This window comes from Rhinopithecus bieti, unplaced genomic scaffold (genome assembly GCF_001698545.2).
Source record: "Rhinopithecus bieti isolate Rb0 unplaced genomic scaffold, ASM169854v2 scaffold_79532, whole genome shotgun sequence".
NCBI classification, from domain to species: Eukaryota; Metazoa; Chordata; class Mammalia; order Primates; family Cercopithecidae; genus Rhinopithecus; species Rhinopithecus bieti.
This window is the reverse complement of record NW_016830370.1, coordinates 1,379,500-1,394,702: the sequence shown is the minus strand read 5'-3', so window position 1 is coordinate 1,394,702 and position 15,203 is coordinate 1,379,500. Positions and strand designations below refer to the sequence as shown.

Here is a 15,203-nt window from a genome sequence, read left to right as displayed (position 1 = left end):
GCACAATCCTGGATGCCAAGAAGTCCAAGAGCGTGCCATTCCCATCTGATGAGAATCATACTTCCACATCACAACATGACTAAAGGCTTGAGGATGACAGAAGGTGTGCACCAGAGCTCACTTTGATAATAGACCCACTCGCATGATGACTAACCCACTGTGGAAATACTGATACCAATCCTTTCATGAGAGTAGAGCGCTCATGACCTAATAACTTCTTAAGGGCCTCATTCTCACAATGGCAGTTAAAGTTTAACGTGAATTTTGGAGAGGACTCTCAAACCATAGCAATGTGTTTTCATTGCATAATTAAATCTTTATATATTTAAAAGAATTACTGATTGGTAAGAACTTGTTACTGCCATTTTGTTCATTGTTTTCTGACCATTTAGTAGTTTCTGTTTTATAATTCTTACATGCTGTCTTCCCTTGTGTTTTCTTGAGTTTTGTTTTCGTTGTTGGATGCTTTCATTCTTTTTCTTTTGTATGTATGTACTACAGTGTTGTTTTTTGTTTTTTAATTTCCAAGAGACTTACATAAAACATCTCATGGTTATAAAGTCTAATTTAAGATAACAATTTAACTTTCTGTTTTATACAGATAGGGTCTTGCTTTATCCCAGGCTGTGTAGTGCATTCACAGCCCAGTGCAGCCTTCACCTCCCCAGGCTCAAGCAGTTCTCCCATCACAGCCTCCTGAGTAGCTAGGATTACAAGTACGTGCCCCCATGTCCGGCTAATTTGTCAGTATTTTTTGTAGAGACAGGATTTTGCCATGTTGCTCAGGCTGGTCTTGAACTTCTAGGCTCAAACAATTCACCTGCTTTGGCCTCCCAAAGGGCTGGGATTACCAGCATGAGCCATCAGACCCAGCCACTTGTTTTAAGTAAATAGCTTTCTGAAATCTGTATTTTGTTTTATGTATTTATTTTAGAGACAGGGTCCTGCTATATTGAGCCAGGCTGGTTTTGACCTCCTGGCCGCAAGCAAGAGTTAACTTCTGTGTGTAGAAAAACCAAACAGTTATACTCCCTACAACACATTATTTATGTCATACTTTACAATTTTTTATATTGTATACCCATTAACAAATTATCGAGGTTATGTATTTTAATACTTTTTTGTAACTTTGTACCAGAGTTAAAAGTGACTTATGTACCATAATTACAGTTCTACAGCCGTCTACATTTGACTATATGTATATATATTTTCCAGTAAGATTTATACTTTTATATGTTTTCTTGTTGTAAATTAGGAGTCCATTACAATTTGAAAAATTCTTATTAGCATTTCCTGTAAGGTCAAATGATTACACATTTCCTCAACTTATTTGTTTAATCTGAGAATATCTTGATTGCTATTTCATTTCTAAAGAACAGTTTTGTCAGGTGTAGTCTTCTTCGTTGTCAAAGTTTTTTCTTTTTCTCTCTCCATCTTCACTTTAAATATATGATCTCACTCGTGTCTGGCTTGCATGGTTTCTGCTGAGCAATCTGCTGATAACCTTATAGGGTTCCCTTGTTTGAGAAAAATTTATTTTCTTTTAGGAATTTCTCTTTGTCTTTGAATTTTGGCAGTTTAATTATGTGTTCTGGGCAATTTTTATTAGTTCCTTTTGCTATCGACATTTTAAGCTTCATAAAACTGAATGTATTTCTTCTAAGACTGGAAAATTTAAGACATATATTTAAACAGATTTTAAGATTTTCTCTCTTTACCCTGAACATGCTAAAATATGTACATTTTACAGTTTATTATGCAGTATGTGGCCCAAATGCTTTATTCACTCTTTCATTTTTTTTTTTTTTTAATTAGGAACTTTCAAATGACTTAATTTTAACTTTGCTGATTTTTTTTTTTCTGTATAACTGTCTGTCTCCCGTTAAAAACTTTTTATGTTTTGTGTTCTTCAGCTCCAGCATATCCATTTGGTTCTCTTTCTTTGCTATAATTGTAATTTTGTTCATGCATTCTTTAAAAAAAAAAAAATTAGTGGTTTTTTTTCCCATCTCATTGAGATTCTTTAAGATAATTATTTTGAATTCTTAGCCATTTTTTAGATCTATGTTTTGTTGTAAGTGGTTACTGGAAAATTTTCAGTTTCCTTTGGTAGTGTCATGTTTACCTGATCCTTTATTATCCACGAAGCCTTGTTTTGAAGTCCTTGCATCTGAAGGAGCAGATACCTCTTTCAGTCATTATAGACTTGTTGGGAGGTAAATACTTCTGTTTGATCTCTGGGCTGATGATATTTCCACTGAGATTGCAATTAAATCCTTTGGAGCCAGGCACATAACTACTACTGTGTCTGCAGTGAAGTTCATGTTTGGCAGACCTGTTATCAGGCCATCAGATTCTATTTTCTGGGAAGACTAGATTTTCTTCAGGAACTTTATCAATATGACTGGCACTGAGGGAAAAAAAAAAAGTCTCCAGTTATATATGCAGATGGGGGTGCTGATACAATAAACGTGAGCAGGTGTGGCTCCTGATGTGTGGCTCTTGCTGGATGTTTCAAAATGCTCTAACCTGGTCATCGGACAGGTTCCTAGATGAGCAGTACTGACCCTTGAACACAGCTGAGAGGGTGTGACACTCATTCTTAGGGCTGCTTCAGGATACACAGCTGAGACCAAAGTCCTGGGGTTTGTTTCTGGGTTCATGGCATTTCTCCCTCTAGATTCTTGGGTGCGCAGTACTTCTCCCAGACTCTAGGTGACAGAGACTGGAGCTGGGTTATAGGGCTGTTTCCCGAATCACAGTGGGAATAAAGCTAACCAGCATGCCTACAGTGGCACATACAGGTGTGTTTTTTGGCAGGTCCCACGTTAGGAAAAACTGCTCCTGGACTTTGGTTGCATGGACTTGGAGCCAGGTTATGGTGCCACGTCAGGACCCATCATCAGATAAATACTGGCAAACCTACATCCAAGGGCCCAAATGGAAGTTTCTCTCTTTGGGTCCCTGTGTGTTTGGGATTTCTTCCACACCAGGACTGACTTGTGCAGAGGGAGGATTTTAGGCTAATTCAGAGATCACAGACAGTACCAACAGACTTTTCAGCTGAGACACAGGACATTATGAATTCTTCTAGGTGTCTTGGCAGATGGTGCTAGTGGCAGAAACAAAACCTGAATTGGACATATTTTTTGTTCTGTAGCTGGGACTATGATGGGCAAGCATACCCATGCCACTCAAGGGCGTGCCCTCACAATACAACCTTCCTCAGTCTTGGGTTCTTCTGTTTTTATGATACATCTATATTACATTCAATATTTTATAGGTAAAAATTTTCTATTTTTTTCAACTCCATTTTACTGGGGAATTTTTTTCATGTAGGTTCTCCTCAATTATTTTATTTATTTATTTATTTGTTTGTTTGTTTTATTTATTTTTGAGGCGGAGTCTCCCTCTGTTGCCCAGGCTGGAGTGCAGTGGCGCCATCTCACTGCACTCTCTGCCTCCCGAGTTCATGCCATTCTCCTGCCTCAGCCCCCCGAGTAGCTGGGACCACGGGCGACCTCAGATGATCCACTTGCCTCGGCCTCCCAAAGTGCTGGGATTACAGGCATGAGCCACCGCCCCCGGCCAACACTTTCAAGTACACGGTCTAGTGGTGTTAAGTACATTTACTTTATTTTGCAATGGATCTCTATGAATTTTACCTTACAGAAGTAAAATTTAATACCCTATAAACAATAAGCTGCCCTTTTTTTCTCTCTTCAGCTCCTGAAGAACACCATTTTACTTTCTATAATTTTATAATTCTCGGTGTAATTACATAATGTCTGTTTCTGTTTTACTCTCTTATTTTATTTAAGGTAATGTTCTAAGCTTTTGTTTTGTAAGATGTGTTAGAATATCTTTCTGTTTTAAAATGAAATAATATTTAATTGTATGTATATGTCACATTTTAAAAATCTGATACTGATCTCTAAAGGGACATTTGTGTTGTTTCCAGGAATTGTCTTTTGTAAATAACAATGAATGAACATGCACGTGTAAATATCTATTTAAAGTCCTGCTTTATCATGTGGATAACTAATATTTCTAGTACCATTTATTGAAAAGACTGTCTTTTTCCAGCTGTGTGTTCTGGGCATCTTTGTTAAAAATCACTGGGCTGTAGGTTCATGAATTTGTCACTGGGCTCACTGGATGCTTTGATCTCTCTGTTTTTATGCCAATATTTTGCTGTCTTGCTTATTATAGCTTTATAGTATATTTTAGAGTCAGGTAGTGCAATATCTCCAGCTTTGGTTTTTTTGTTGTTGTTTGTTTGTTTGTTTGTTTTGCTCAGGATTACTTTGGCTATTTGGGGGTCTTTGGTTGTTCCCTATAAATTTTAAGCTAGTTTTTTTTTCTTTTCTTTGAAAAAAGTCATTGGTATTTTGATAGAGATTTTATTGATCCTGTAGGTCACCTTGGGTAGTATAGCCACATTTTTAATATTATTTCAATTCATGAGCAAAAAAATATTTTTTCAAATTTTGTGTCTTTTCAGTTTCTTACTAATGTTTTATAATTTTCAGTTTAGAGTGTTCACCTTTTTAATTAAGTTTACTGCTAGACATCTTTATTTTTTAGTGCGGATGGTGTGGATACAGAAGCAGCATTGGGCAAAATTGAATGTGTCTTTTTTTTTTTTTTTTTTTTTTGAGACAGAGTTTCACTCTTGTTGCCCAGGCTGGAGTGCAATGGCTTGATCTCAGCTCACTGCAACCACTGCGTCCCAGGTTCAAGCAGTTCTCCTGCCTCCTCAGCCTCCGGAATAGCTGGACTTACAGTCATGCACCACCCAGCTAATTTTGTATTTTTAGTAGAGATGGGGTTTCTCCATGTTTAGGCTGGTCTCGAACTCCTGACCCCAGGTGATCCGCCCGCCTTGGCCTCCCAAAGTGCTGGGATTACAGGCGTGAGCCACTGCACCCAGCCTGAACATGTCTTTGTGACTTAAAAAACTCAACAAAAATTAGATATAGATGGTATATACCTCAACACAATAAAGGCCGTATGTGACAAGTCAATGGCTGATACCATACTGGACAGGAAAGGGAAAACTTTATTTTCATTTTGTTATTTTTGTCATGCGCATCCGTGTAAAGAGACCACCAAAGGGCTTTGTGTGAGCAATAAAGCTTTTTAATCACCTGGGTGCAGGCGGACTGAGTCCGAAAAGAGAGTCAGCAAAGGGAGATAGGGGTGGAGCAGTTTTACAGGTTTGAATAGGTAATGGAAAATTACAGTCAAAGGGGTTGTTTTCTGGTGGGTAGGGGCGGGGTCACAAGGTGCTCTGTGGGGGAGCTTCTGAGCCAGGAGAAGGAATTTCTCCAGGTAGTGTCATCAGTTAAGGCAGGAACCAGCCATTTTTACTTCTTTTGTGATTTCTTCAGTTGCCTCAGGCCATCTGGATGTATATGTGCAGGCTTGGGCTCAGAGGCCTGACAATTTTTCTTTTAAGTTCTGAGATACATGTGCAGAACGTGCAGGTTTGTTACGTAAGTATACATTTGCCATGGTGGTTTGCTGCACCTATCAACCCATCATCTAGGTTTTAAGCCCTGCACTTATTAGGTATTTGTCCTAATGCTCTCCCTCCTGTTGCCCCCCACCCCTCGACAGGCCCCTGTGTGTGATGTTCCCTCCCTGTGTGCATGTGTTCTCATTGTTCAACTCCCACTTATGAATGAGAACATGTGTTTGATTTTCTGTTCCTATGTTTGTTTGCTGAGAATGATGGTTTCCAGCTTCATGCATGTCCCTGCAAAGGACGTGAACTCATTCTTTTTTATGGCTGCAAGAGCAGAAAACTTAGGATGTTTTCATTTTATATTATAATTGTGTATGACAGTATTTCACTGTGTACACTAAGTGTGGAGCACAAATCAAATATAGGTCAGTGATGTGTCTGTTTCCACTATAAGAGTCTCTGTTTATCTGTATGCATATTGTTCCTTATTATGAGTTGTATGCTTGTTCTGTTTGTATACAATGGTGATTTTACCCTGCCTAGGTGAGTAGTCATTGAAATTCTTCTACTTTTACCCTCCATTTATTTATAAATCTATGTTTTTCTGTGTGTCAGAGAAACACTTTTGTGATTTGAAGATAATTTCAAAACTGTCTTACCACTGTATCTGTTTTAGATGTTATTTTGATTGTCAACACAGAAACTTTACAATCTTAAATATTTTTTAATATTCAGCTTAGTCATATTAATTATATTGATATTGTTACTATATCTTTAGCATATGTTTATCTTGCAAAGCTAACACTTAGTACTCATTAAACAACTAACTACCTTTTCTGTCTTCTGGCCCTTTACAAAAATAATTCTGTCTTAATTTAATTTAATGTAACTTAATTTAGGAGAGCTAAATAATTAAACATGAGGCCAAAGTACATAAGAAAGCGGCAGCCCTTTATTGCAAATATGCACACACTCTCGGGCGAGGTTCTCTGGTCCTCAGGTGTGGGGCGCCACGGAAGTCGCGCCGGCGCTCTGGGGTGAGGTTCCTCGGTCCACGAATGCCGACCGAAGAAGTCACACGAAGTCACACCGGCTCCTGCCGGCAGCGGACTTTTATGCATTGGTACTGGAAGGGGGAGGGCAGTGGGTGGGATAAGGGCATGATAGGGGCGTCTCCATAGGCGTGGCCGGGTAAGTTTCCATCTCTTTGGATTGACGTCACCTGGCGCATGCTCTGTTGATCTGCATCTTCCCAGGCGTGGGCTGCATTTTCCTGAGGGGGGGAGGAGTTGGTGAGGAAGAACCCGGAAGCAACAGGGGCGGTGCCTTCTTGTTTACCTTCCTCCGTCTTGTCCCTTCTCCCTCACCCAAACAAATTCTGTTTTGTTTTAGAGTCAAATTGCTTTAGATATCTCATGTGAGTTGATTCATACAGTTTCTCTTCATGGTTGACTTCATGTTGCACAATGTCATCAAGATTTACCTTTGTTATACTTGTTATTGTAGCAGGACGAGCCATAGACAAAACCTCTCAGATATAGAGTTGTAGAAGGAAGGGCTTTATTCAGCTGGGAGCATCGGCAAGCTACTGCCTTAAAATCCGATCTCCCCGAGTGCACAATTTCTGTCCCTTTTAAGGGCTCACAACACTAAAGATTTTAGGGTCGTGATTGATTGGAGTAAGCAGGGGATACGTGACAGGGGCTGCATGCACCAGTGGTCAGAGAGAAACAGCAGGGCAGGGAGTTTCACAATATTCTTCTATACAATGTCTGAATTCTATGAATAACATCGGTTTCTAAGTTATGAGTTGATTTTTAACTACTGGGTTTAGGCCAGGCAGGCCCAGGCCTGATTTTGGGTCTGGCACCAGGCTGCCTGTCTGGTTTTACTTCCTTGTTTTTTCTTAAAACATACTGAGTATAAAACAATATGAGAGAGTCTCTCTCTTTCCTCATTATGATACTTTTTGCTTTTTACAAACTGAAGTAATATTTTAATATTTTTTATTTATTTGGTGAGAGAAATTTGCATTGCTTTCATTTATTTGCTTTCAGTAACAATTCTACAATAATTATGAGGGTAGAAATTACTCTTCATATGACCATATGTGTATGAGTGTGTATTTTTGCTGGATTTTTTATTTTATTGATCTAGCTGTTCACCTGTAGACCCATACCAGATTTTTTTAGTTCTTTAACTTTGTATATGTTTTGATATCATGAACTGTGGTGCATTTGTTTCTCTTTTTGAAGATTGTGGGGTGCTTCATTGTCCCTTGAAATTCCCTATAATTTGGGGGTTGCTATTTCTGTTTCTGCAAAAATTTAATTAAAAATTTGACAGATTGCATTTAATCTGTAGATTACATCAAACAGTCTAGATATCTCATATTATTTGAAACTTTGAACAAGAGCATGCTGAAGTTTATGTTGTTTAATTTCTATAAATGTCCTTTTGTGTGTGTGTGCATGTGTGTGTGATGGAGTTTCATTCTTGTTGCCCAGGCTGGAGTGCAATGGTGTGATCTCAGTGTGATCTTCAGCTCACCGCAACCTCTGCCTCCCAGGTTCAAGTAATTCTCCTGCCTCAGCCTCCCAAGTAGCTGGGATTACAGGCGTGCACCACCACACCTGGCTAATTTTGTATTCTTAGTAGAGACGGGGTTTCTCCATGTTGGTCTGGCTAGTCTCAAACTCCTGACCTCAAGTGGTCCGCTTGCCTTGGCCTCCCAAAGTGCTTGGATTATAGGCATGAGCCACCATGCCCAGCCAGTTTTCTTTTTTTAATTAGTTTCTACTCTCATTCCAGTTTGGTCATTAAAAGTAAGCTATAAAGTTTCTATTTTAAAAAATTTGTTAAGACTTTTTGGTAGCCTAACATGTGGTCTATCAAGGAGAACATTTTATGAGCTATTCAGAAGGGTATGTATTCTGCTTTTGTTTAACAGTGTTCTCTACAATTCTATTAGACATAATTGTTTTATACTGCTTTGAAGCCTTCTATTTCCTTATGAGTATTCTTTTCTGATTATTCATTACAGAAGCTGAGGTATTGGAATATCCTGCTATAACTATATTGCTCTCTGTGTCTTGCTTTACTTCTGTCAGTATTTGCTTTATGTATTTGGAACCCTAATGTAAGACACATACACACAAATATATGTATATACACACATTTTTCAGGGGTTCCTAGTAAATGAACATTTCTAATATAATGTTCTTCTTTGTCTCTTATGAGCTTTTAGTTAAAATAAGTTTTATGAAATAGGACAGTTTTTTACTTTAGATGTACTTTGGGTAACATAATTTTGACCTCTTCAATTTGGTTCTTTGCATAAAGTTTTTTCTTTCCTCTTGCCTTTTTCAGCCTCCTTTAATCATTAGATCTCAAGTGACTCTTGTAGAATAGCAAGTTGTGGCCAGGCGCGGTGGCTCACACCTGTAATCCCAGCACATTGGGAGGCCAAGGCAGGCGGATCACAAGGTCAGGAGATCAAGACCATCCTGGCTCATCCTAGTGAAACTCTGTCTCTACTAAAAATACAAAAATAAAATTAGCTGGGCGTGGTGGCAGGTGCCTGTAGTCCCAGCTACTCGGGAGGCAGAGGCGGGAGAATGGCATAAACCAGGCAGGGGGAGCTTGCAGTGAGCCGAGTTCATGCCACTACACTCCAGCCTGGTTGACAGAGTGAGACTCTGTCTCAAAACAAAAAAAGAAAGAAAGAAAGAGAGAGAAGAGAGAGAGAGGGAGGGAGGGAGGACAAGTTGTATCTTGTTTTTTGATTTCTTAAATAAATTTATTTGGTGCATGTATTTCCAATGGAAAGGTTACTTCATAAATATTTAAATAATTTACTGAAATGGAAAGGCTTATTCATGTTATTTTATTGTTTTGATTATTGTATTTGTGGTCCCTTAATTTCCTTTTTCTGCTTTGCATCCTTTTGACTTTTGTATTGTTAGATTTTTCTCTCTTATTTATTTTTTTTTATGTATCTGTACAGGTACTTTGATGTATCTTGGAAATTACAGTAAAATTTCTTTAAAGTTAAGGCCAAGGCCGCGGTGGCCTCAAGCCTGTAATCGCCAGCACTCTTTGGGAGGCCCGAGACGGGCGGATCAACGAGGTCAGTGAGTTCGAGACATCCTGGCTAACACGTGTGGTTGAAACCCTGGTCTCCTACTAAAAAAATACAAAAACTAGCCCGGGCGAGGGGTGGCTGGCACCTGTATCCCCCCAGCCCACTCGAGAGGCTGGGCAGGAGGAATGGCTAAACCTGGGAGGCGGGCTTGCTGTGAGCTGAGATCCGGCCCACTGCACTCCAGCTGGGACGACAGAAGCGAGACTCCGTCCTCAAAAAAAAAAAAAAAAAGTTAAAATAATACATTTTTAAACTGGTAATTTCCGTTGCTTTTGAAAATTTTCCTAATTATATCTGCCCTCGACTTTGTTATTAATGTCACTAATCATATTTTATGTTGTATATTTATTAACAGATTATGATGAAAAGTTTATGATCATTTTTATGGTCTTTAAAATTTTAGAGAATAATTAAAATGTTTTCTGCACTGTCATGATAATGGTACAGAACCTTACATTTGTGTATGTTCATGTCTTTCCCAAAAAGTTATTTATTTTCATATGTTTTGTTTTCTTGCATCATATTATTTTTAGTGGAAGATGCTTTCTTCAGCATTTCTTTTGTAAGGCGGGTGTTGTGCTAATATACTTTTGACATTTGGTTATCTTGAAAGAGCGCTACTTTTCTTCATTTTAGGACAGTTTTGTATTTTTTATTATTCCTTTTTTATATTATATTTTGTATTTTATATTATATTATAAAGCTGTCTTTCTTTCAGCATTTTAACTATATCACAATTCCCTCTTGTCTAAAAAAATTTTGTTGACAGATTCACTGGTTATCTAAGACCACACTTAAAAATGACACATCACTTTTATCTTGCAGCTCCTAAGATTCTCTGTCTTTGACTTCTGAAACTTTGCTTATATATGTGCCTTTTTATAAATCTCTGTGTATGTATCCTAGTTGAAGTTCATTGAGCTTCTTCATTTTTTACATCCTTCTTTTACTTTTGGAAATTTCTCATTACTTTTGTATTTTTCACCTCCGTAATTTTTTTTTTATATATTTTAACATTTTCATCAATATTCTCATTTGTCTTATTATATTTTAGTTGTATGTGTTCCCCTTTAGCTCATTGAGGATTATTCAGGTTAATTTTTTTAAATTTCTACATCTTCATTTTTTTATGGTGGTTTTCTGAAAAGTTTTAAATTTTTTAATTGGGGCATGTTGCCGTGATATTTTGTGTATATTGTAACGTTTGTTTGTTATTTGAACATTAACAAAAAGGTATTTGTCACAATCATTTCAGTGTTCCTTTGTCCTGACATAGTCTGAAACCAGTTGTCTTTGACAGAGATAATGGGAGCCTCTCATACGTGTTCTAAGGATGTGTCTTGTCTGGAATTTTGTGTTTGTTTTCAGTTAAAAGGATTGTTCATGTTTCTTCTTATGGTCTCTAATCACTCTTCTACCTATTCCCTGTATTTAACACTACAGCCTGCTCCTGAAACATTTGCATTTGGTCTTAGCTGACCCATAGCACCATTTCTCTCAGCTCTCTGTGTTGTTGGAGACAGAAACCAGATTTTGTAAAGACCCCAAAAATCCAGAAGTAAGGATATGTGTATCAATATTTTTCTTCTAAGTAAGAAGCCAGGAGTTGACAGTTTACTCCTATAGGCACAATGCTATATTGGGGAGTAGGAAAGCTGTGGTGGGTAAATGTAACAAACTTCCCTTCCTGTTCCATGTGGTTCTTAGTATTGTGCTTACCTGTGGCATTGCATACAATTAACTCATTTACAGATTTTGCACAAAGGCATTTTGGTCAGTATATTTTTGTTACATGTCTGTGAAGAAATTATGGCCTGTGATATTTTGTTATGCTATCTTACTAATGTAGTTTGTATACATTTTCTATATTGTAAAGTATATTCATATGAATCTAGTAGGATAATTTGTTATTTTTATTTCTTTCAGCTATGTGTTCTCCTTTCAGCCAAGACCTTTCACCAGTGCAGGGGATAGAAGATTCATTCCAAAAACTTGTACTGAGAAGATACGAGAAGTGTGGATATAAGAATTTACAATTAAAAAAGGGCTGTAAATATGTGAATGAGTGTAAGTTGCAGAAAGGAGTTAATAGTGGAGTTTACCAATGCTTGTCAACTACCCAGAGCAAAATATTTCAATGTAATACATGTGTTAAAGTGTTTAGTAAACTTTCAAATTCAAACAAACATAAGATAAGACATACTGGAGAGAAACCCTTTAAATGTACAGAATGTGGCAGATCATTTTACATGTCACACCTAATTCAACATACAGGAATTCATGCTGGAGAGAAACCCTACAAATGTGAAAAATGCAGCAAAGCCTTTAATAGGTCGACATCACTTACTAAACATAAGAGAATTCATACTGGAGAGAAACCCTACACATGTGAAGAATGTGGGAAAGCCTTTAGACGGTCCACAGTTCTGAATGAACATAAGAAAACTCATACTGGAGAAAAACCCTACAAATGTGAAGAATGTGGCAAAGCCTTTACAAGGTCCACAACGCTGAATGAACACAAGAAAATTCATACTGGAGAGAAACCTTACAAATGTAAAGAATGTGGCAAAACCTTTAGATGGTCCACAAGCCTGAACGAACATAAGAATATCCATACTGGAGAGAAACCCTACAAATGTGAAGAATGTGGCAAAGCCTTTAGACAGTCCAGGAGTCTGAATGAACATAAAAATATTCATACCGGAGAAAAACCCTACACATGTGAAAATGTGGCAAAGCGTTTAACCAATCCTCAAGTCTTATTATACACAGGAGCATTCATTCTGAACAAAAACTTTACAAATGCGAAGAATGTGGCAAAGCCTTTACTTGGTCCTCATCCCTTAATAAACATAAGAGAATTCATACTGGAGAGAAACCCTACACATGTGAAGAATGTGGCAAAGCCTTTTATAGGTCCTCACACCTTGCTAAACATAAGAGAATTCATACTGGAGAGAAACCCTACCCATGTGAAGAATGTGGCAAAGCTTTCAACCAATCCTCAACCCTTGTATTACACAAGAGAATTCATTCTGGGCAAAAACCTTACAAATGTGAAGAATGTGGCAAAGCCTTTACACGGTCCACAACACTGAATGAACATAAGAAAATTCATACTGGTGAGAAACCCTACAAATGTGAAGAATGTGGCAAAGCTTTCATATGGTCCGCAAGCCTGAATGAACATAAGAATATTCATACTGGAGAGAAACCCTACAAATGTAAAGAATGTGGCAAAGCTTTTAACCAGTCCTCAGGCCTTATTATACACAGGAGCATTCATTCTGAACAAAAGCTTTACAAATGTGAAGAATGCGGCAAAGCCTTTACTCGGTCCACAGCCCTGAATGAACACAAGAAAATTCATTCGGGAGAGAAACCCTACAAATGTAAAGAATGTGGCAAAGCCTATAACTTATCCTCAACCCTTACTAAACATAGGAGAATTCATACCGGAGAGAAACCCTTCACATGTGAAGAATGTGGCAAAGCCTTCAATTGGTCCTCATCCCTTACTAAACATAAGGTAATTCATACTGGAGAGAAATTCTACAAATGTGAACAATGTGGCAAAGCTTTTCATCGGCCCTCAACCCTTACTGTACACAAGCGACTTCATACTGGCAAGGAACATAGTTGAATGACATTTCTAGTACTCTCTTCTAGTGTCTTTAAACAGCAAATAAATTGAAGAATATTGTTCCCATATAAACTTTTATTATTTGTCTTATTTTAAATTTTTAAAAATTTCTGGGCCCGGCGCGGTGGCTCAAGCCTGTAATCCCAGCACTTTGGGAGGCCGAGACGGGCGGATCACGAGGTCAGGAGATCGAGACCATCCTGGCTAACATGGTGAAACCCCGTCTCTACTAAAAAATACAAAAAACTAGCCAGGTGAGGTGGCGGGCGCCGGTAGTCCCAGCTACTTGGGAGGCTGAGGCAGGAGAATGGCGTCAACCCGGGAGGCAGAGCTTGCAGTGAGCTGAGATCCGGCCACTGCACTCCAGCCTGGGCGACAGAGCGAGACTCTGTCTCAAAAAAAAAAAAAATTTCTGTAGATACATTGTGTGTATATTTATGGCTTATTTGGGTTATTTTGATACAGGCATATGACATGTAATTATCATATCAGAGTAAATGAGTTGTTCATCACAAGCATTTATTCTTTGTATTACAGTCCAGTTATACACTTTTTTATTTTATTTTATTTTTTATATATATATTTTTTATTTTATTTTATGAGACAGAGTCTTGCTCTGTCACCCAGGCTGGAGTGCAATGGTGCAATCTTGGCTCACTGCAACCTCCATCTGCCAGGTTCAAGGAATTCTCCTGCCTCAGCCTCATCAGTAGCTGTGACTACAGGCACGTGCCACCATGCCTAGCTAATTTTTGTATTTTTGGTAGAGATGAGGTTTCATAATGCTGGCCAGGATGTTCTCAAACTCCTGACCTCATGATCTCCCCACCTTGGCCTCCCAAAGTGCTGGGATTACAGGCGTGAGCCATCGCACCTGGCCACTTTAATTATTTTTAAATGTACAATTTTTTTTTTACTACAGGTCGTTTTATGATTATAATAAGTATATAAGTATAATTATAATTCACACATTTATAAGTCATTAATGCTTTTTAAAAAGTTCCATATTTATCTTTGAACATGCAGCATCTCTTTCTGCAAATAAATATAGACTTTGGTTTTGATTGACGTGGAGTTAAATATGTAAATGTACTGCTCTAAAGATAAAATTTAGGTGTAAGAAAATTATAGGACAAGCAGTTGTGTTTGTGTGAGAGTTTGTATCTATTTTCCAAAGAAAATTGCAATATTGGAACAAAGATTATTTTAATAAGGTGGATAATTTACTAGGAATCTAGAAACCTAAAACATTCTGAAATCAGATCTATATTGTATTACTGTAAAATTTAATGGACCATTGTTGAGACTGTCCCTATGCAAATTCTGTTATTTGTCTGTTACTCATGCTAGAGCTATAATTGACTTCTTTCTTATATATTTTTTTATTTTTGTGAAGTATTTATTATGTGAGCTGGTCAGAAATTACAGTTTTATAAAATTTAGTAGTGCACACAAAATTTTTAGATGCAAGTTCACAATTTATGTATTAAGTTATATTTTAGTTAGAACATTTCATTTTATTGCTTTAATTGGATAACCCTATATGAGCTGTTTAATTATTCCTTTCACTATTTATAATTGACATGAATGAGTTTATTGTGCCAATTTGTTCAGGTAAGTACTGGGAAAACTTTATAATTCATGGGATGTTTTGATAAATATAGTAAACATAAGAAAGTACTAGGTATGTAATAAATGCTCCATAATTAGCCATAAATAATAATCTTTCTGGAGTGAGTTTGTAGCTCCAAGTAAGAGAAAGAAAATGTATATGGTGAAGAAATGGCAGTCTGCATTTGGAGAGAACATCTGTTCCCAGGCTGCAAAACTGACTCATTCTGAATTTAAAGAGTATCTCTGATTTTATTTTCTAATTATCTTCAGTTTTGGGATAGCTTTATGTGTTTATTCCCAGCTGTGTATGCCTCACAGCCCTTCTTCTT

General features: G+C 37.6%; 1 protein-coding gene across 1 annotated transcript in view; it reads left to right on the top strand.

The window, feature by feature from the left end:
• Window positions 1-13,328, top strand: part of LOC108524376 (zinc finger protein 595-like) — a 35,152-nt gene extending 21,824 nt beyond the window's left edge. The window contains 2 exon segments of the mRNA XM_017865433.1: window positions 11,541-12,341; window positions 12,344-13,328. Of these exon segments, the coding sequence (XP_017720922.1) occupies window positions 11,541-12,341; window positions 12,344-13,260 (1,718 nt within the window). The 3' untranslated portion in view covers window positions 13,261-13,328.
• Window positions 13,329-15,203: the final 1,875 nt, after the last annotated feature.